Here is a 22,279-nt window from a genome sequence, read left to right as displayed (position 1 = left end):
AAAACAGTTTCGGGTCAAAAGGACAGAGGAGTTATGTGTCACTTGTATCATAATAACAGCAAATAACAAAGTGCTTTCAAATTTTTCATATCACTGTATGTTTGTAGCAAAAAGAAAAAAGTGTTTGCCACACTTTTTAATGAAATTAAAGAAAGAAAAAATGAGCAAGTATCTGAGGCAATGAGATTCCCACCTAAGGAAAAAGACAAGAAAATGGGGGAAATCGAAAAAAGACACAGAAGGCATACAGTGCATATTTTCCTGCTCTTCCCCTTGGGTGAGCCTCTTACTGTCTTAGCTATTAGCAAATTAATTGTTTTTATTATCTTTAATATTTATTGATTTTCCTATTGACTGACTGAGATGAAATGTTTTATATCTTCTGCTTTTCTTTTAAGCAGGTTGCAGGTCATTCAACCTATTAACTTCAGCTCCATGCTTGGCATTCCCCTTCCCTCTCTCCCCTGCCCCCCCACCCCCCTCTTTTTTTTAAACTTTATTAAAATGCTTTCCTACCATTTAGTCCTCGGTTCGTAAGAAGGACCCTGCCCAAAACGTCAACCTGTCTTTTCTCTACTGATGCTGGCTGACCTGCTATGGTGCATTTCCAGCATTTTCTGTTTCTGTCTCAGATTTGCAACTTTTGCAGTTTTTTATTTTTACTTGTACTCAATGAGGATAGTTCCCTTTCAAGACAAGTACGGTGTAACAGATGCAAACAAAAAAAAAGTTTTAAAAAGCAGAGCCTTGCACTGACTTGTAAACAGATTTATTCCAGCGGTGGCCCTGCTTGGACTCAATTATCTTAAGGAAATCCAGGTAGGTTAGTTTTGACTCAGGTACAAGTCCCAACATCCCTAAAAAACGTCGATACTCCATTGCTGTGACTGTAAGCGGGCAGTCGTCGAGCAGAGTACGAAAGTCGTACATTGTAATTAGTCCATCACGATTACGGTCTAATTCATCAAATACAGAACGCAGATCCTTTAAAAAAAAGATTTGAAGCAATGTGAATACAAATTACTTTAACAAAAAAACAAATGAAAAACTAACTGCAATGTTCACAGAAAACATAGACAGATACAGTAACAATATAAAATGCAACATTTCCACAGGATTAGTTAAATAGCCTTACCGGACATGAATTTTTCAGTTTATTCGTGATGTGATCCAAACAATCATCAGCATACATGCGACTCATACTGCAATCACCGGCATCACTGCAATATAGCTTTAATGGAGCTACTGGATTCACCATTCTGCAATCTGCAAACCACATGAATAAATATTTAAAATTCAATTTAATAATTTATTTAAATAGATTCCCACAGAAGTTTTTAATTCTGACTCTCCCTCCTTTTAGCTCCAGGTTTTTCCCTTCCTCCCTCCCTGGCCCATATCTGGTTGGGTCCCACTGAAAACTAGACAGGTAACTTGCTCTTAGGCCTATGCCAATGACAGCTACCAAGAACTGAATAAGAGAGGTGTCCCAGAGTGCCTTTTCCTCTACACTGATGTTCCCAATTTACCTGGCCTCTACCTAAGATGCCCCCCACAATGGCATCAGCAGAGATTAAGAAATATTTTGCTTCGGTCTACACAGTGGAAGACACAAAAACCATGCCAAAAATTGCTGGTCATAGGAATGTGGGAATAGAGGACCTTGAGACAATCACTATCACTAGGTGGGTAGTGCTGGACAGGCTAATGGATCTCAAGGTAGACAAGTCCCCTGGTCCTGATGAAATGCATCCCAGGGTATTAAAAGAGATGGCGGAAGTTATAGCAGATGCATTCGTTATAATCTACCAAAATTCTCTAGACTCTGGGGAGGTACCATCGGATTGGAAAGCAGCTAATGTAACACCTCTGTTTAAAAAAGAGGGCAGACAAAAGGCAGGTAACTATAGGCCGGTTAGTTTAACATCTGTAGTAGGGAAAATGTTTGAAGCTATCATAAAGGAAGAAATAGCGGGACATCTAGATAGGAATAGTGCAATCAAGCAGACACAACATGGATTCATGAAGGGGAAATCGTGTTTAACTAATTTACTGGAATTCTTTGAGGATATAACGAGCATGGTGGATAGAGGTGTACCGATGGATGTGGTGTATTTAGATTTCCAAAAGGCATTCGATAAGGTGCCACACAAAAGGTTACGGCAGAAGATAAAGGTACGCGGAGTCAGAGGAAATGTATTAGCATGGATCGAGAATTGGCTGGCGAACAGAAAGCAGAGAGTCGGGATAAATGGGTCCTTTTCGGGTTGGAAATCGGTGGTTAATGGTGTGCCACAGGGATCGGTGCTGGGATCACAATTGTTTACAATATACATAGATGACCTGGAAGAGGGGACAGAGTGTAGTGTAACAAAATTTGCAGATGACACAAAGATTAGTGGGAAAGCAGGTTGTGTAGAGCACACAGAGTGGCTGCAAGGAGATTTAGATAGGTTAAGCGAATGGGCTAAGGTTTGGCAGATGGAATACCATGTCGGAAAATGTGAGGTCATCCACCTTGGAAAAAAAAACAGTAAAAGGGATTATTATTTGAATGTGGAGAAATTATAACATGCTGCAGTGCAGAGGGACCTGGGGGTCCTTGTGCATGAATCCCAAAAAGTTAGTTTGCAGGTGCAGCAGGTAATCAGGAAGGCGAATGGAATGTTGGCCTTCATTGCGAGAGGGATGGAGTACAAAAGCAGGGAGGTCCTGCTGCAACTGTACAGGGTATTGGCAAGGCCGCACCTGGAGTTCTGCGTGCAGTTTTGGTCACCTTACTTAAGGAAGGATATACTAGCTTTGGAGTGGGTACAGAGACGATTCACTAGGCTGATTCCGGAGATGAGGGGGTTACCTTATGATGATAGATTGAGTAGACTGGATAATGAAAGGGATAGACAAGATAGAGGCAGAGAGGTTGTTTCCTACTGGTCGGGGAGACTAGAACTAGAGGGCACAGCCTCAAAATACGGGGGAGCCAATTTAAAACCGAGTTGAGAAGGAATTTCTTCTCCCAGAGGGTTGTGAATCTATGGAATTCTCTGCCCAGGGAAGCAGTTGAGGCTATCAGATAGATAGATTTTTAACCAATAAGGGAATTAAGGGTTATGGGGAGCGGGCGGGTAAGTGGAGCTGAGTCCACGGCCAGATCAGCCATGATCTTGTTGAGTGGCGGAACAGGCTCAAGGGGCTAGATGGCCTACTCCTGTTCCTAATTCTTATGTTCTTATGTTCTTATGAAATCACAGCAGGGAAAAACTAACAGTATGAACCATGGATTCCACCACCATTTGGCGTTGCAAGTTGAAGATACAAAATTATGGGAAAATGCTCTGAACCAAGAATCCAGCAGCTTCAGATTACAATTTATACTCAGTTTTTTTACTCTTGCATACAGAATTCTGAGGTTAAAGTTAAAAGACTTGAAAGAAGGACTTGATTCACTCTTGGATCATGCTCTGTGGGTTTTAATCCCGATAATGCCAAGGCTCTTGGCATCATCACAGTTAAAATCCACAGTGCATGGTTTTAATCCTGACAATGCAAGTTACCTCCCTCCTTGGTTACCTCAAGTTCTTCATCAGATTTGGGAACATTTGATATTTTCTTTACTGCAATATCATTGGGGCATTATCTACTGTGTGTGGAAAGTGGCCAAGGCAGTATTATCACCCTATAGTATCAATAAAAAGTAGGTCCCCCAGTTTCAGTTGGTGCCATGGATTTGAATGTTAGAGTCTGCCCACAAGGAAAACTGGATATCACAGATCTTTTCTACCTATTGGATGGACAAAGGGCATTGGATCTTCTCTGACCTCTAATATTGAGCAAAAAATGATTTCATGTGTTCTAATTGCACCCATCACTATTGATATGTTTCTGTAAGATATAAGCTCTAGTCAAATCCCCATGCCTAGATAACTCACCTGCTAACTTGTACATAATCACCCACTCTCAATTGGCTCGTCCCACTCATGAAAGAATGCCATGAAATTACCAGTACTGGATCTGCCCCCAAGCTTAGAAGAAATGCTTTGATCTCTCAAATTCTCCCCAATATATTCTCCCTCCTTTCCTACCTCAGCCTTTGAGTGACTGTGACTTTGCATCCTTGATGATTTCGATCTTCATTTCACCTCCCCCCTCTCTCATCTGAATTCACCAGTTTCCTACCCTACCGAAACTCCTCCCTTCATATAAACTCTCCTATCCATAGTCACGGACAGCTCCTTAACATCAACTCCCATCGGCTCTCTAGTTTGTGGTCTTGATCATTGATGAGGCTATCTCTGTCCACTACCTTGTATCCCTTACCACTCCTGGGGGGGAAAATACTCTGCTACAAGTAGAATTTTCAAACTCCCTTTGGCCCTCCATTCAACATGATACTTCTGGAGCAGTCGATTTGCTCAAACACTCCCTCAGCTCCACCTTGTTCCCATTAAAATCACAGTCTGACATCCCAGATTTTCTCCCTGGTACGGTCCCCATCTTCACACCATCAAGTCCAAGGGGTGCAGACTTGAGTGCATCTGGTGCATCACCAGATCTGCCAGACCACATCAAACTCTACTTGATCTCACTCACTGCTGCCAAAACAGTACTACTCCAGGATTATCCTGGAGAGTTAAGATAATTACTGACTTCTTTCCTCCAGTGCCAACCATCTGTTAAACCTTCTCCCCATACCTCTAATAACAAGTGTGAGCAGTCATGGACTTCAATGTCGCCAAAATTTAGCTGTCATCCACTTAGCAATCTCTAATCAATCTCCATCTTCTGTCAGCCACTTAGCAACCTCTCCGGCCTGAAGTGGGCATGTTCAAGGCGGGTTGGGGTTAGGTAACAGATTTTTGAAATTTTAATACCTACCCCGGTCCTCTCCCACCCATTGTGGGGGTTAAAATTCCCCATTGTCTTTTCCACCCCCCCCCCCCCCCACCCTTCACTGCAAACTCCATACCCTTAACAATAGCTCCATTCCCCCTTCCTGATCACTGACTCAGTCTGAGTCAAATGGTTTGCAACCTTGGTTCCTATTCAACTCTAAATTGAGCTATGAACCCTGCTTTATATCGCCTGACTTCATCCCTACCTCAGCCCATTTGCTGCTGAAACTCTTATGAATGCCATTGACACCTCCAAACTTAACAATTGTAATGCTCTCCTGGTTGGCCTCCCATCCTCCACCCTCAGTAAACTATCTCATTCAAAACTTTGGTGCCTGTACCTATCCCACACCAAGTCCCGCTCGGCCATCATCGCTGTCCCCCCCTGACCTACATTGGCTCTTGGTCTTCCAACGCCTCAAATGTAAAATTCTCATCCTATCTTTAAATTCCTTTATGACCTCGCCCCTTCCCATCTCTGTAGCTTCAGCCCGACAACCCCCCGAGAACTCTGCATTCCTCCAACTCTGTGCTCTTCTGCATTCCCCATTCTCTTCGCCCCACCATTGGCAGCCATGTCTTCTGTCGTTTAGGCCTTATGCTCTGGAATTCCTTTCCTGAACCTCTCCACATTTCCACTCCCTCTGCTTCTTTAAGACCATCCTAAAAACCCACCTCTTTGATCAAGTTTTTAGTCATCACTCTTAATATCTCCTTCTTTGGCTCAACATCTCTTTTAGTCTGATTACGCTTCTGTGAAGTGCCTTGGGACATTTTTCTACGTCAAAGTCATAATATAAACATTGTATTTATTTTTGTATTAGTAACAAATTAGCCTCATTATCTTTCAGACCAAGACAACACATCTGCTAAAAAAGGAGGACTCTATCTACTTCAGCTATAATCAAGTTGTTGTACTTTGTTTTAATTAGTTAAAGGGCCAAGGGCAGGAACAAAGATGAGGTAAATCAAAACATAATTATATAGAATTCATAGAAACATAGCAACATAGAAAATAGGTGCAGGAGTAGGCCATTCGGCCCTTCAAGCTTGCACCACCATTCAATAAGATCATGGCTGGTCATTCCCTCAGTACCCCTTTCCTGCTTTCTCTCCATACCCCTTGATCCCCTTAGCCGTAAGGGCCATATCTAACTCCCTCTTGAATATATCCAATGAACTGGCATCAACAACTCTCTGCGGCAGGGAATTCCATAGGCTAACAACTCTCTGAGTGAAGAAGTTTCTCCTCATCTCAGTCCTAAATGGCCTACCCCTTATCCTAAGACTATGTCCTCTGGTTCTGGACTTCCCCAACATCGGGAGCATCCTTCCCGCATCTAACCTGTCCAGTCCCGTCAGAATCTTATACGTTTCTATGAGATCCCCTCTCTTCCTTCTGAACTCCAGTGAATAAAGGCCCAGTTGATCCAGTCTCTCCTCATATGACAGCCCAGCCATCCCTGGAATCAGTCCGGTGAACCTTCGCTGCACTCCCTCAATAGCAAGAACGTCCTTCCTCAGATGAGGAGACCAAAACTGAACACAATATTCCAGATGAGGCCTCACTAAGGCCCTGGACAACTGCAGTAAGACCTCCCTGTTCCTGTACTCAAATCCCCTAGCTATGAAGGCCAACATACCATTTGCCTTCTTCACCGCCTGCTGTACCTGTATGCCAACTTTCAATGACTGATGAACCATGACACCCAGGTCTCGTTGCACCTCCCCTTTTCCGAATCTGCCGCCATCCAGATAATATTCTGCCTTTGTGTTTTTGCCCCCAAAATGGATAACCTCACATTTATCCACATTATACTGCATCTGCCATGCATTTTCCCACTCACCTAACCTCTCCAAGTCACCCTGCAGCCTCTTTGCGTGCTCCTCATAACTCACACCACCACCTAGTTTAGTGTCATCAGCAAATTTGGAGATGTTACACTCAATTCCTTCATCTAAATCGTTAATGTATATTGTAAAGAGCTGAGGTCCCAGCACTGAGCCCTGCGGCACTCCACTAGCCATTCTGAAAAGGACCCATTTATCCCGACTCTCTGCTTCCTGTCTGCCAACCAGTTCTCTATCCATGTCAGTACATTACCCCCAATACTGTGGTGTATGTAGCACACAAATCACTGACTCCACACGGTCTGGTGTAAGTCTAACTGCTGTGACCTTCGTCCTTTATTGTTCAGCTCCAGAGTGCCTCCCAGGTGTGGTGGTCAGCCTTATATAGCCCTTGTTACAGGTACTACCAGGGTTTCCCACCGCAGCGCCCTCTGTGGTGTGGCATAGTACTTACATTATATTTAAGGTACTGGGACGATACACACATCATTATATAACATCACCTTCCCCCCCCCCCACCTTGGCGCAGGACAACGATACACACATCATTACATAACATCACACTTGTCCAACAGAAGGCAGGTGGACATAGACAGTGCGTTAGTATGGTACATATTATCTGGTACATTAACTGGTTATTGACTGGTAGCGGAACCTTGATTTCCTTGTTAGCCGTTATCATTAATTGTACTTCATCCATTATTTTACACAAATACATGTGGCCATTCAGCATAAAAAAAGTAATTCTTATTATAAATTCACTATCTCACATTAACATAGCTCATTTTAGACTCGCTCTGCCAAACAGAAGTCCTTTGTGGGGACCACCTCTTTGTAAGGCCCTTTTAAGACTCCCGGGTGCATTTCCTTTTTAAGGCGCCAGCTTTGATGCAGGAGGATTCCACGAGGCTTCTCCTTGGGCGCCGCCATCTTTGATGCTCTGCAGCTCCGACACGATGCCGCCGCCATCTTCTTCTCCGCCGCTCCAGATGCCCTCCGCCGTCGCAGCCTCTGCTCCCCTTCGCTGCCACCTGACTTGCCGCCTCTCCTGCGGCCGTCATGGCCTCTCCAGCGGCCGCACTTGCCGCATCCCCCGCGGCCTCCGTAGCGGCCTCCCCTGCAGCTGCCATGGCCGCCGACCGACGCTACCAGCTCCTCGGCGGGGCCCGCCCAACGGCCTCTTCCTCTGCGGGACCCTTCCGAACCGCCGGCCCCTGGATCCCTCAGCACCCCGCCGGCTCACCCCCCTCCCCCCCCCCCCCCCCCCCACTAGGCCCCTCTGTGCAGGGCTGCTTGCCTGTGGGGGCTGGGGCTGCACGGTCTCTGTGTGAGATCCGGGCCTGGGACTTGCCTGTGGGGGGATTGAGGCTGCAGCTCCAGCTCGGTCGGCGCTGCTCTCTGGGGACCTGGGGCACGGCAGTACCCTGGGGAGCAACAGCCTGTGGAGTGATGAAGTCTTCCCAGCTCCCACGGGCCGTCCCCATCCACCTCCGCCCGAGGAGTGTCGGCTCATCGCCTGCAACGACCCACAAAGGTAAAGCGTGCGTTTCGTCCCCTTGGGATACCTGCACCATCGCTCTGCCGAGAACAGGTATTAGTTCCCTGGTGTAAGTACGCAGCTTCGCCGTGACCAGGACCAGCTTGGGTCGTGCAGCTGGGTTAATCCACAGTTTATCAAAAGTTCTCCGACTCATCAACGACGGACCCGAGCCCGTGTCCACTTCCATACTCACTGGGACTCCGTTGATTTTTACTTCACTTATCACTGGGGGTGAATCGTCGGTGCACGTATACAGTCCAAGCACCTCATCTTCTTCTACCTGCTCCTCGCTGAACAGTGGATCATCCCCCATCTCCTCAGCCACATGGTGAGTCCGATTTCTTTTACACATACGCTGAAGGTGGCCTTTAACGTGGCAGGTATTGCACGTATACTCCGCAAACCTGCACTGGTGAGCCCCATGGCTTCCTCCACAGCGCCAGCATGGTGCTGCTTGATTGGCCCCCCTCGGCGGACTCTGAGTTTCAGGATCCCGAGGTCCGTGCACTCTGCCCTGGGCAGAGCCACGTTCTGCAGTTTTGTCCGTGGTGGCCGCTATCCTGTGGACAGTGCCTGCCGGGCTCGAGACTGTGTGGATTATTTGGTCGAGGTCATATATGCCCGGCTGATGGTGATGGCCTTTGTCAGAGTGACTGTGGGTTCCGTGGCCAGCAGCTTGTGAAGGAGGCCCTCGTGGCCAATCCCCAAGACGAAAACGTCCCGCAAAGCCTCGTCAAGGTGTGCGCCAAAATCACACGGCGCCGCGAGTCTCCTGAGGTCTGCAGCATATTTGGTGATATCCTGGCCCTCGGGTCTGCAGTGATGGTAAAATTTGTATCTGGCCGTGAGGATGCTCTCCTTCGGTTTCAACTGGTCACGAATGAGTTCAGTCAGCTCTTCGTATGACTTGTCCCTGGCGCTCCCAGGTGCCAGCAAATCCCTGACGAGACAGTAAACCTCATCTTCACAACTGGAGAGCAATATCGCCTTACGCTTATCTCTCATTGCGTTCGTGTCCTCCGTCAGGTTGTTTGCTGTGAAGTAGTACTCGAGCCTTTCCGTAAAGGCCTCCCAATCATTGCCCACGGTAAAATCCTTTAGCGAGCCCAGAGTAGCCATGGTTGCGTGGAGTACGTCCGCTTTCTCATTGCCAATGTGGTGTATGTAGCACACAAATCACTGACTCCACACGGTCTGGTGTAAGTCTAATTGCTGTGACCTTCGTCCTTTATTGTTCAACTCCAGAGTGCCTCCCAGGTGTGGTGGTTAGCCTTATATAGCCCTTGTTACAGGGGTTTCCCACCGCAGCGCCCTCTGTGGTGTGGCATAGTACTTACATTACATTTAAGGTACTGGGATGATACACACATCATTACATAACAAATACCATGCGCTTTGATTTTGCACACCAATCTCTTGTGCGGGACCTTGTCAAAAGCCTTTTGAAAGTCCAAATACACCACATCCACTGGTTCTCCCTTGTCCACTCTGCTAGTTACATCCTCAAAAAATTCCAGAAGATTCGTCAAGCATGATTTCCCTTTCATAAATCCATGCTGACTTGGTCCAATCCTGTCACTGCTTTCCAAATGCGCTGCTATTTCACCTTAATGATTGATTCCAACATTTTCCCCACTACTGATGTCAAGCTAGATAGAATATACAGCACAAAAGCAGGCCATTTGGGCCAACCAGCGCATGCTGGTGTTTATGCTCCACTCGAGTCTCCTCCCATCCTTGCTCATCTAATCATCAGCATAACCCTCTAATCCCTCCTCCTTCATATGCTTATCAAGTCTCCCCTTAATGCATCTTTACTATTTGCCTCAAACTCGCTGTGGTAACGTGTTCCACTTTCTCACCAATCATTGGACAAAGAAGTTTCATCTGAGTTCCCTATTTTATTTCTTGGTGGACTATCTTATATTAATTACTCTAGTTTTGCACTTCCCCACAAGTGGAAACACACTCTCTCTCTCTGGCTACTCTATTAAAACTTTTCATAATCTTAAAGATCTCTATTAGATCACCCCTCACTCTTCTCTTGTCAAGAGAATAGAGACCCAGCCATTAAAATCGCAAACTTGGGTTTAAAAGTCTTAGCAGTAGAAAGGGAAGACTTGGTAGGGCAACACATTTCGCAGCTTTAATGTCCTGCAAGGGGAATAACTCAGGAAGAGGCAGTGTGATGATTATTGATTTCAGTAAAATGAGGATGCAAAGAGGAGCATGGTATGCATACTTAGAGACTAGGAAGAACAGGGAATTACCATGTTAGTACCAATAATATGGAGAAAAGCTTTAAAAAATGTTAGTGACTCATATACAAGAATTCAAGCAACATCTGATACTGTAGCTGCTGCTGTGATAATGGTATCTCATTTTTGATTAGAACTGATATGTAGTGATCTCCATGTGAATATTTTGGTTACCTTTAAAACATTCAGAAAATTCATGGAAATTCATGTCTTGATTCTTGAACCCTAATACATTAGCCAGAATGTTAAACTGGTGCTCATCCATGAATATGTCACAATCTTGCAGCACCTAAAGACGAAGGGATTCAACATCATGTTATAAAATACATTCTAAAAAGACATTATCTGCACATTTTTTTGCCTGCTACATAAGAACATGAGAAATAAGAGCAGGAGTAGGCCATTTGGCTCCTCAAGTCTGCTCCGCCATTTAATAAGATCATGGCTGATTTGATCTTGGGCTCAGCTCCATTTCCCTGCCCGCTCCCAATAACCCTTTACTCCCTTATCGTTCAAAAATCTGTCTATCGCCACCTTAAATATATTCAATGACCCAGCCTCCACAGCTCTCTGGGGCAGAGAATTCCACAGATTTACGACCCTCTGTGAGAAGAAATTCCTCCTTATCTCAGTTCCAAATGGGCGGCTCCTTATTCTTAAACTATGCCCCCTAGTTCTAGATTCCCCCATGAGTGGAAACATTCTCTCTGCATCTACCTTGTTGAGCCCCCTCAGTATCTTATATGTTTCAATAAGATCACCTCTCATTTTTCTAATTCCAATGGATACAGGCCCAACCTGTTCAACCTTTCTTCATAAGTCAACCCCTTCATCTCAGGCATCAACCTCGTGAACCTTCTTTGAACTGCCTTCAATGCAAGTATATCCCTCCTTAAATAAGGAGACCAAAACTTTACACAGTACTCTAGGTGTGGTCTCACCAATACCTGTACAGATGTAACAGGACTTCAACCTTTCTTCATATGTCAACCCCTTCATCTCAGGCATCAACCTAGTGAACCTTCTCTGAACTGCCTTCAATGCAAGTATATCCCTCCTTAAATAAGGAGACCAAAACTGTACGCAGTACTCTAGGTGTGGTCTCATCAATACCTGTACAGATGTAGCAGGACTTCTCTGCTTTAATAGTATGGCAGCGAGGAAGATTGAGAAGAGGGTTGGGGCGATGACGCAGCCCTGCTTGACCCCAGTCCGGATGAGGATTGGGTCTGTGATGGATCCAATGGTAAGGATCATGGCCTGCATGTCGTCGTGGGGCATGTGGAGGATGGTGACGTACTTTTGGGGGCATCCGAAATGGAGGAGGACGCTCCATAGACCCTCGCAGTTGACAGTGTCAAAGGCCTTTGTAAGGTCGAAGGCGGCCATGTATAAGGGCTGGCGCTGTTCCCTGCATTTTTCCTGCAGCTGTCGCACTGCAAAAATCATGTCCATTGTGGCCCGTATGGGACGAAATCCGCACTGCGACTCCGGGAGGAGCTCTCGGCCACAGGGAGAAGACCGTTGAGGAGGACTCTAGCGACAACTTTCCCAGTGGCTGATAGCAGGGAGATTCCTCTGTCGTTGCCGCAGTCGGACTTGTCCCCTTTTTTAAAGATGGTCATGATCATTGCATCTCTGAGATCTCCCGGCATGCTCTCCTCCTTCCAGATGAGAGAGATAAGGTCATGTATTCGCGCCAACAGTGCCTCTCCACCATACTACAGTGCCTCAGCAGGGATTCCATCCGCTTCCGTAGCCTTGTTGTTTTTAAGCTGTCTTATGGCTTTTTCTACCTCGTGCAGTGTTGGGGTCTTACTGAGGTGGTGGCGGGTAGCATGCTGCGGGATGGAGTTGAGAACACTTAAGTCAAAAGCAGAGTCTTGCTTGAGGAGATCTTCGAAGTGCTCCTTCCAGCGGGCCCTGACTGCCTCAGTGTCCTTGATGAGTGTTTACCCGTTCTTGGCCAGCAGTGGGGTGAGGCCTTGGGTGTTTCGACCGTAGCTGGCCTTGACTGCGATGAAGAATCCTCGCACATCATGGGCTGTCGGCCAGCTGCTGTATCTCCTGTGCTTTCTCCATCCACCACCTGTTCTTTAGGTCCCGGGTTTTTTGTTGGATCTCAGCCTTGAGCCGTCCGTAATGCTGCTTTGCTGCTCCCTCTTCTCAATCTTCCTCGCCGCCATGCTCCACCTCACAGTCGACAAGCTCCCTGCTGGAGTGGAACTAAACTACAGAACCAGCGGGAATCTGTTCAACCTTTGCCGGCTCCAGGCCAGGTCCAAGATCACCCCAATCTCTGTCGTCGAACTACAGTACACGGATGACGTTTGCGTCTGCACACTTACAGAGACTGAACTCCAAGATATAGTCGACGTATTTACTAAGGCGTACAGAAGCATGGTCCTCATGCTAAACATCAGTAAGACAAAGGTCCTTCACCAGCCTGTCCTCGCCGCACAGCATTGCCCCGCAGTCATCAAGATCCATGGCGTGGCCCTGGACAACATGGACCACTTCCCTTATCTCGGGAGCCTCCTATCAACAAGAGCAGGCATTTACGATGAGATCCAACACTGCCTCCAGTGCGCTAGTGCAGCCTTCGGCCGCCTGAGGAAAAGAGTGTTTGAAGATCAGGCCCTCAAAACTGCCACCAAGCTCATGGTCTACAGGACTGTGGTAATATGGCTCAGAAACATGGACCATGTGCAGTAGACACCTCAAGTCACTGGAGAAATACCACCAACGATGTCTCCACAAGATCCTGCAAATCCCCTGGGAGGACAGACGCACCAACATTAGCGTCTTCGACCAGGCCAACATCCCCAGCATTGAAGCACTGACCATACTTGATCAGCTCCGCTGGGCAGGCCACATAGTTCGCATGCCAGACAGGAGACTCCCAAAGCAAGCGCTCTACTCGTAACTCCTTCACGGCAAACGAGCCAAAGGTGGGCAGCGGAAATAGTACAAGGACACCCTCAAAGCCTCCCTGATAAAGTGCAACATCCCCACTGACACCTGGGAGTCCCTGGTCAAAGACTGCCCTAAATGGAGGAAGTGCATCCAGGAGGCCGCTGAGCACCTCGAGTCTCATCGTCGCGAGCATGCAGAAAAAAAACGCAGGCAGCAGAAAGAGCGTGCGGCAAACCAGTCCCACCCACCCCTTCCCTCACCGGCTATCTGTCCCACCTGTGACAGAGGCTGTGGTTCTCGTATTTGACTGAACAGCCACCTAAGAACTCATGTTAAGAGTGGAAGCAAGTCTCCTCGATTCCGAGGGACTGCCTATGATGATGATCCCTCCTTAAATAAGGAAACCAAAACTTTACGCAGTACTCTAGGTGTGGTCTCATCAATATCCTGTACAGTTGTAGCAGGACTTCTCTGCTTTTATACTCTTTCTCCCTTGCGATAAAGGCCAACATTCCATTTGCCTTCTTGATTACTTGCTGTACCTGCATACTAATCTTTTGTGTTTCATGCACAAGAACTCCTAGGTCCCTCTGTACTGCAGCATTTTGCAATCTCTCTCCATTTAAATAATAATTTGCTTTTTTATTTTTTCTGCCAAAGTGGATAACCTCACATTTTCCCACATTATACTCCATCTGCCAAATGTTTGCCCACTCACTTAGCTTGTCTATATCCCTTTGCAGATTCTTTGTATCCTCCTCACAACTTGCTTTCCCACCCATCTTTGTATCATCAGCAAACTTGGCTACATTACACTCAGTCCCTTCATCCAAGTTATTACTATAGATTGTAAATAGTTGACGACCCAGCACTAATCCCTATGGCACCCCACGAGTTACCGTTTACCAACCGGAAAATGACCCATTTATCCCGTCTCTCTGTTTTCTGTTAGTTAGTCAACCCTCCATCCATGCTAAAATATTGCCCCCAATCCTGTGAGCTCTTATCTTGTGCAGTAACCTTTTATGTGGCACCTTATCAAATGCCTTCTGGAAATCCAAATACACCACATCCACTGGTTCCCCCTTATCCACCCTGCTCATTACATCCTCAAAGAAGTCCAGCAAATTTGTCAAACATGATTTGAGGATGGATGTTGTTGGGCGGGGAAGGGGACATTGGCTCAGAAAAGGGAGGAAAAAAAGTAATATGCTATGACAAAGATTACTTATCTGTAATGTATGATACGTTTCTTACTTCTGTTGTGTGAGAGCATGTGTGATCACTGTGCAAGCGAAAGAGAGAGAAAGATAGAACAAAGGAATAGGTTAAAGAGAGAAGGAAACTACTGCAGTCTAAATCAATTGAGATGAGCCTTTTTTACTGGTTCAAACAATTTTAAAAAAAGCTTCTCACCTTCTTGAAGCCTTCCTTGTTGATTTTGTCATTAGATTGCTTCTTGTGGGTAAGGAAACTTTCCCTAATTTTACTGTCACAGTGTATAATACGTTGCCACAGCTCCGATTTCACCTCATTCACAGTCATCACCTTGTCGAGTATGGGACTCTCATTTTCGCTCTTTACCGTCCTGATATGTAGACATCAATTGTCATAGTTACACATGGAAATAACTCAGTAACAGAACTATATTAGAATATTGAGTTACGGAGATCGGCAACACAGTCCATTGGTGCTGCACGGAGTGCAAAAATGAAGGCCGATACCAATTATTCCCATATGATGGATCCCAATCAATTGGGGTAGTGCCAAGCTCAGGCCACACACTTACCCACAAAAAGGGAGCAGAAAGGAACATTTCAAACTAAAAAACTTAAGAGGGATAACATAGAATAATAAATACAAGGGTTTGAGTTACAGTCTGGGATCTAACAGGAGTTCAGATGGTTTATATATAGAATAATTGATACCCAGAAGAGAGATATAAACTGGAATCTAATAGAGGTGTTACCGGAGCACTTGGATGTGACATGGACCTGTCCAAGTCTCTGACCATCCTGGTTACCAAATCTACACAGTTAGGCTGCAAACATTAAGCATGGAGTCTCTTGTGCTCACAGCTTTGAAATCATTCCTTGGAAACTGTTACTGATAAAAGTAAATACATTTTTGATTTTATGCAGGAGGTTTACACTGATTTTGTTGTTTATGCATCATAATGATCTATTAGTGGAGACATTAACTCAGAGTTCTGTGTCTCTTCTGTGCTACAATGTTAACACAATAAGATGATAAAGCAATAATCTGTAGTTAATGACCAAGAAATGACATCTCCAGTGTGGGCAATGGCAGTCATTTAGAGACCGCATGGATAAACTACAACAATTGTACATTCCTGTCTGTCATAAAAATAAAAAAGGGAAGGTGGCTCAACCGTGGCTATCAAGGGAAATCAGGGATAGTATTAAAGCCAAGGAAGTGGCATACAAATTGGCCAGAAATAGCAGTGAACCCGGAGACTGGGAGAAATTTAGAACTCAGCAGAGGAGGACAAAGGGTTTGATTAGGGCAGGGAAAATGGAGTACGAGAAGAAGCTTGCAGGGAACATTAAGACGGATTGCAAAAGTTTCTGTAGATATGTAAAGAGAAAAAGGTTAGTAAAGACAAACGTAGGTCCCCTGCAGTCAGAATCAGGGGAAGTCATAACGGGGAACAAAGAAATGGCGGACTAATTGAACAAGTACTTTGGTTCGGTATTCACTAAGGAGGACACAAACAACCTTCCGGATATAAGAGGGGTCAGAGGGTCTAGTAAGGAGGAGGAACTGAGGGAAATCCTTATTAGTCGGGAAATAGTGTTGGGGAAATTAATGGGATTGAAGGCCGATAAATCCCCAGGGCCTGATGGACTGCATCCCAGAGTACTTAAGGAGGTGGCCTTGGAAATAGCGGATGCATTGACAGTCATTTTCCAACATTCCATTGACTCTGGATCAGTTCCTATGGAGTGGAGGGTAGCCAATGTAACCCCACTTTTTAAAAAAGGAGGGAGAGAGAAAACAGGGAATTATAGACCGGTAAGCCTGACATCGGTAGTGGGTAAGATGATGGAATCAATTATTAAGGATGTCATAGCAGCGCATTTGGAAAGAGGTGACATGATAGGTCCAAGTCAGCATGGATTTGTGAAAGGGAAATCATGCTTGACAAATCTTCTGGAATTTTTTGAGGATGTTTCCAGTAGAGTGGACAAGGGAGAACCAGTTGATGTGGTATATTTGGACTTTCAGAAGGCTTTCGACAAGGTCCCACACAAGAGATTAATGTGCAAAGTTAAAGCACATGGGATTGGGAGTAGTGTGCTGACATGGATTGAGAACTGGTTGTCAGACAGGAAGCAAAGAATAGGAGTAAATGGGTACTTTTCAGAATGGCAGGCGGTGACTAGTGGGGTACCGCAAGGTTCTGTGCTGGGGCCCCAGCTGTGTACACTGTACATTAATGATTTAGACGAGGGGATTAAATGTAGTATCTCCAAATTTGCGGATGACACTAAGTTAGGTGGCAGTGTGAACTGCGAGGAGGATGCTATGAGGCTGCAGAGCGACTTGGATAGGTTAGGTGAGTGGGCAAATGCATGGCAGATGAAGTATAATGTGGATAAATGTGAGGTTATCCACTTTGGTGGTAAAAACAGAGAGACAGACTATTATCTGAATGATGACAGATTAGGAAAAGGGGAGGTGCAACGAAACCTGGGTGTCATGGTACATCAGTCATTGAAGGTTGGCATGCAGGTACAGCAGGCGGTTAAGAAAGGAAATGGCATGTTGGCCTTCACAGCGAGGGGATTTGAGTACAGGGGCAGGGAGGTGTTGCTACAGTTGTACAGGGCATTGGTGAGGCTACACCTGGAGTACTGTGTCCAGTTTTGGTCTCCTAACCTGAGGAAGGACATTCTTGCTATTGAGGGAGTGCAGCGAAGGTTCACCAGACTGATTCCCGGGATGGCGGGACTGACCTATCAAGAAAGACTGGATCAACTGGGCTTGTATTCACTGGAGTTCAGAAGAATGAGAGGGGACCTCATAGAAACGTTTAAAATTCTGATGGGTTTAGACAGGTTAGATGCAGGAAGAATGTTCCCAATGTTGGGGAAGTCCAGAACCAGGGGTCACAGTCTAAGGATAAGGGGTAAGCCATTTAGGACAGAGATGAGGAGGAACTTCTTCACCCAGAGAGTGGTGAACCTGTGGAATTCTCTACCACAGAAAGTTGTTGAGGCCAATTCACTAAATATATTCAAAAAAGAGTTAGATGTAGTCCTTACTACTAAGAGGATCAAGGGATATGGTGAGAAAGCAGGAATGGGGTACTGAAGTTGCATGTTCAGCCATGAACTCATTGAATGGCGGTGCAGGCTAGAAGGGCCGAATGGCCTACTCCTGCACCTATTTTCTATGTTTCTATGTGTATTTGTTTTCTTGTACCATTGGCCTGTAACCCAGTAAATATACCTCAAATCTTTCACCATAAAAATTATTGTATAGTCTCATCCTGTCAAGAGGGAATTTTCAGAAGATAATCGAGATAGACAATAGGAGGATTTAACCATCATTCATAAGTGGACTTCACAGCACAGGAGTTCCACACAAAATATCTGGTAAGAAGCTGCCTCTATCAAGCAGTTCTGCAGTTTAAAATGGGATACTTAAGGTTGACTGAAACATGCAAGATTTAAGCATACTTTGTAACGTGCAAGATCATGGGGTATTGTGGGTTTTATTTTCCTTTTAATAGCTGACTGTAATATTAATTTTGATAACTCCATATGCTTCTTATTATTAACAAGATGTGGAGAAAATACATTTAGATGTAGAGAAACTGAATGGAGTTTATGAAATATAAGGTCAGCTTTCACCATAGAATTTCTGGATTTACAGATTTCTCTACAACTTTCCAGTCACTTAATACTGGGTCTCAGTTGATCGTTCACTTCAACGTAAATTGTTTCTATATGCTTATGTTTCGTTGCGATTTACCACTTTCTTACTAAACTTGGTACTTAGGGCTGGGTTTTCGCTTTTTTGCATTTTCGAGCCTCTCCAGGCGCAATTCGCAGCGGAGCGAAAAATTTAGCGCCGGGATAACGTTAGTGCCAGAGCGAGGAACTTTCGCCAATTGAAAGTTCACGAGGAGCGTTAGCGTTAACTGCGGTGTTGCACCACAGACTATGCACCAGAACTGAACGTTCCAGCGTTGGCACAATCTGCCGTTTTGCGCATGCGCTTTTTTTTCCCCGCGCTTCCACCTTCTGGTTTCCTGTCGCAAACACTAATGCAGGACGCGGCCACATCCTGCGCGCGCATGCGCAGTACAACCGGGGCTGAATCAGACAGTTCAGATTTTTAATTCGATGATAGAGGAGGACGAGGGAAGGTAGCGTGCCAGGCGCTTCAGTCACGAAGGTAATGAAGCTTTAGTGGGGGCTGTGGAACGGAGATGGCAGGAGTTGCATCTTTGGGGTGGTTCTAGACACTGCCAGCCATATTCAAGAGAATTTGGAGAAACAGAGCAGAGGAGATCTCTGCCTCGGTGATGGCTGGCACACAGTGCCAAAAGAAATTTAACGATCTCACCAGGGTCATCAGAGTGAGAACCATTTTCATTTATGCACTCCTTCATTATTTCAAGGATAAATCTGACACACTATTTGTTCTCATGTTGTTGGTGCCTCTCAACACTCTGTGGGTTGCCTCCTAAAATGCATGACACATAGGTAGGCTTAGTTCGGCACTCTATCTGCCATGAAAGATCTTTACACATTAAAATTCCTTTCTCAGATCTCATAAGATGGCTCCCCATTTCGATGTCCACCTGATGAACCATGTGCAACTTCCAAGGCTATTAAACAGAGGACTCTATTACATTCAGACATTATAACATAAGTGCTTTGGTGGCTATCTGTGCCATGAGCAGATGGACTCTCTTGTAACCATTCCCATTTTTATCTTCGCAGGCAAAGAAATCTCATAATCGCCGCGAGCAAGTGCGGACAGGTGGCAGTCCACCTCAGACCCTGCTACTCACTGACATTGATGAGAGAGTGGGCAAGCCTCATTAGCATTACAGGTCGGGCAGCTGCCACTGGGGGTGCTGACCCCCGGCTTGGATACCGAGGGTAAGTCCTGCACACACCCTGGGCTGTGATGGAGCAATGTCCTGCAGTGCCTCTGGACCAAGTTGGGGCTATGTCCTGAAGTGCCTCTGGACCAGGTTGGGGCAATGTCCTGCAGTGTCTCTGGACCAGGTTGGGGCAATGTCCTGCAGTGTCTCTGGACTAGGGTTGGGGCAATGTCCTGCACACTCCCTGGGCTGGGTTAGAGCAATGTCCTGCAGTGTCTCTGGACTCGGGTTGGGGCAATGTCCTGCAGTGTCTCTGGACCAGGTTGGGGCAATGTCCTGCAGTGTCTCTGGACTAGGGTTGGGGCAATGTCCTGCACACTCCCTGGGCTGGGTTAGAGCAATGTCCTGCAGTGTCTCTGGACTCGGGTTGGAGCAATGTCCTGCAGTGTCTCTGGACTAGATATAATGGAGTAGCAGTGATCCTTCAAATGACTCTGTGCTATGCGACCTGCCTCATGTCACCCTGCCCCCTCCCCTGCTGCTAACCACTCGTCTGTTGCTTTCTACTTCCAGATGACCAGCCACGGGTGCTGCATCCCTCAAGGGACCCCCCCACGTCAGGCCATCGTCTGGAGGAGGAGACACAGGAGGAAGAAGAGGAGGATAAGAATGAGCCGACTCTGGTGCTACATCCGACGACCCCTGCTCCAACATTGGCACTCAGCTCCTCTGGGATGAGATGACTCTTGGGTTCGAGGATTGCGAGGCTCCTGGGACCAGTGGTCTGCAGCAACACAGTGCTGGGTTTGAATCCCACAGGCCACCTCTCTGGAGGGTGAGTCAGAAAGTCATCCTGCTGACAGACAAGCAGACGTGGAACGGGACATGGTGGGAATGTCCTAGGACAGCATTCTAATCAGCCGTTAGCTCCTTGATATCTTGGGAAGGATTCCCACAAGCACCGATGATCTGAAAGTGACAATTACAGAGGTAGGGTCGCAGATTGTCAGTGATACCAGCGACACCATCAATGCCCACACGAGGCTGGTGGCCTCCAGCAGTGACAGTGGAGTCCTGGAGAGTGTGGCATGAGCCCTTGCAGAATATGGCGCATCACAGGCACAAGCTCTGCTTCAGTTTGGGCAGCTGATGCAGTCCATGCCTGCCTCCATACTCTCTGCGTTCCTCACTGTCACACGGGGAAGTGACGGTTACAAAGCAGGTCAGGAAGGTGTTAGTTTACATCATGCTCCGGTTGCTAGGGGCCAGCCCCGTTGGCGACTGAATGGCTCCATGGGATATGGGAGGTGGTGTCATTACTCCGGATGAAAGCATTCCATCTCCCCCCACTCAGCCGGCAACCAAGCATCAGCGACGGTTGTCAACCAAACCACCTGTGAATGGCGATGCCGATAAAGAGGCTAGCCAGTCAGAAGTCGGGCCTTCCACGCCACAAGCTGGTCTAGTGCGTCCCCAGATGCCATCTCCATTGTCTCTCGCCCCCCAACACAGCTGCGCTCTAGCAGCCTTACTGCATGCCCTGGTGCCACTTTGATGAGGAGCAGCAGGCAAGGGAGGGGGATGAAGGGAAAGGGGCAAAAGACGGTTGCAAAAAAATAGTGGGGCAGGATTTGATTTAATTATCGCACTGCTGGATTATGTTCTGGATGCTGGATGCAGCTTATTTATGTTACAGTATCACATTGCTGGATTATGTTCTTGACGCTTGAAACTGAATGCAGTTTATTTATGTTATAGTATCACACTGCAGGATTATGTTCTTGCTGCTGGATTATGTTCTGATAATGTTCTTGAATTATCACACTGTTGGATGCAGCTCATTATTTTATTTTATTTTATTTAAGTATCACAATGAAGGTTACAAAGTTTACAATGTTACAATGTTCAATACATTTTTTCTTCACCTTAACCATTCCTGTGTAGTGTCTCATTTGCAGAATAAGAGGGGGAATAGTTAACACGGTGGGATAGTAGCCAGGCAACGCTCAAATCTGCTGTTCACTCTTCAAGCAAAGCGTTCAATTATGAGCTGCCGATGTAAGGTTTTTGCAGTGGCAAAATCTCCACAAGGCCTCCCCTGTGATTGTGGTGGTGGCATAGATTCCTCGCCAGGCTCCTCTTCCTCGTCTTCCTCCTCCTCCTCCTCTTTCTCCAGAGGTGGTCCTGCAATCCCCATTGTCAATTAGTGTCGTTTCATGATGGCTAAGTTCTGTAGCATGCAGCACACCACAATGAACTCAGAGACCTGCTGAGGGAGTATTCTAGGCAGCCTCCAGAGTGGTCCAGGCATCGGAAGCACTGCTTCAGCACTCCAATTGTTTGTTTGATAATGTTGCATGTGGCTGCATGGGTCTCATTATAGCGATGCCCAGCTTCTGTCTGAGGGTTCCCGAGGGGGTTCATGAGCCAGGTGGCGAGGGCGTAACCTTTGTCCCCGATCAGCCAGCTCTGGCCTTGTGTTTGACGCTGGAACATTCGTGAGACACTGCTCTCACACAAGATGATGGATGCTCCCTGGATATTGGACATTGACTGCCATGATGCGCTGAGTATGATCGCAAACGAGCTGTACATTCATGGAGTGGAATCTCTTTCGGTTACAGAAAACCTCTGGATTCTCTAAAGGTGCTCGCAGGGTGATGTGCGTACAGTCAATGGCAGTCTGAACCTTGGGAAAGCCAGCAAATCGTCCAAAACTCATTTTGGGTCTTCCTGG

The 22,279-nt window shown here is 46.4% G+C and overlaps 1 protein-coding gene across 2 annotated transcripts in view; it reads right to left on the bottom strand.

Moving 5' to 3' along the window:
* Positions 1-22,279, bottom strand: part of efcab6 (EF-hand calcium binding domain 6) — a 190,580-nt gene that overhangs the window by 78,148 nt on the left and 90,153 nt on the right. For both annotated transcript variants that reach the window (XM_070900566.1, XM_070900567.1), the window contains 4 exons: positions 14,874-15,045; positions 10,716-10,830; positions 1,136-1,266; positions 758-984 (listed from right to left, as the gene is read on the bottom strand). In XM_070900566.1, the coding sequence (XP_070756667.1) occupies positions 758-984; positions 1,136-1,266; positions 10,716-10,830; positions 14,874-15,045 (645 nt within the window). The remainder of the gene's footprint in view (positions 1-757; positions 985-1,135; positions 1,267-10,715; positions 10,831-14,873; positions 15,046-22,279) is intronic.

Source organism: Pristiophorus japonicus, chromosome 15, assembly GCF_044704955.1.
Source record: "Pristiophorus japonicus isolate sPriJap1 chromosome 15, sPriJap1.hap1, whole genome shotgun sequence".
NCBI lineage: Eukaryota > Metazoa > Chordata > Chondrichthyes > Pristiophoridae > Pristiophorus > Pristiophorus japonicus.
The sequence above is the reverse complement of the archived record's forward strand: the minus strand, read 5'-3'. Positions and strand labels throughout refer to the sequence as shown.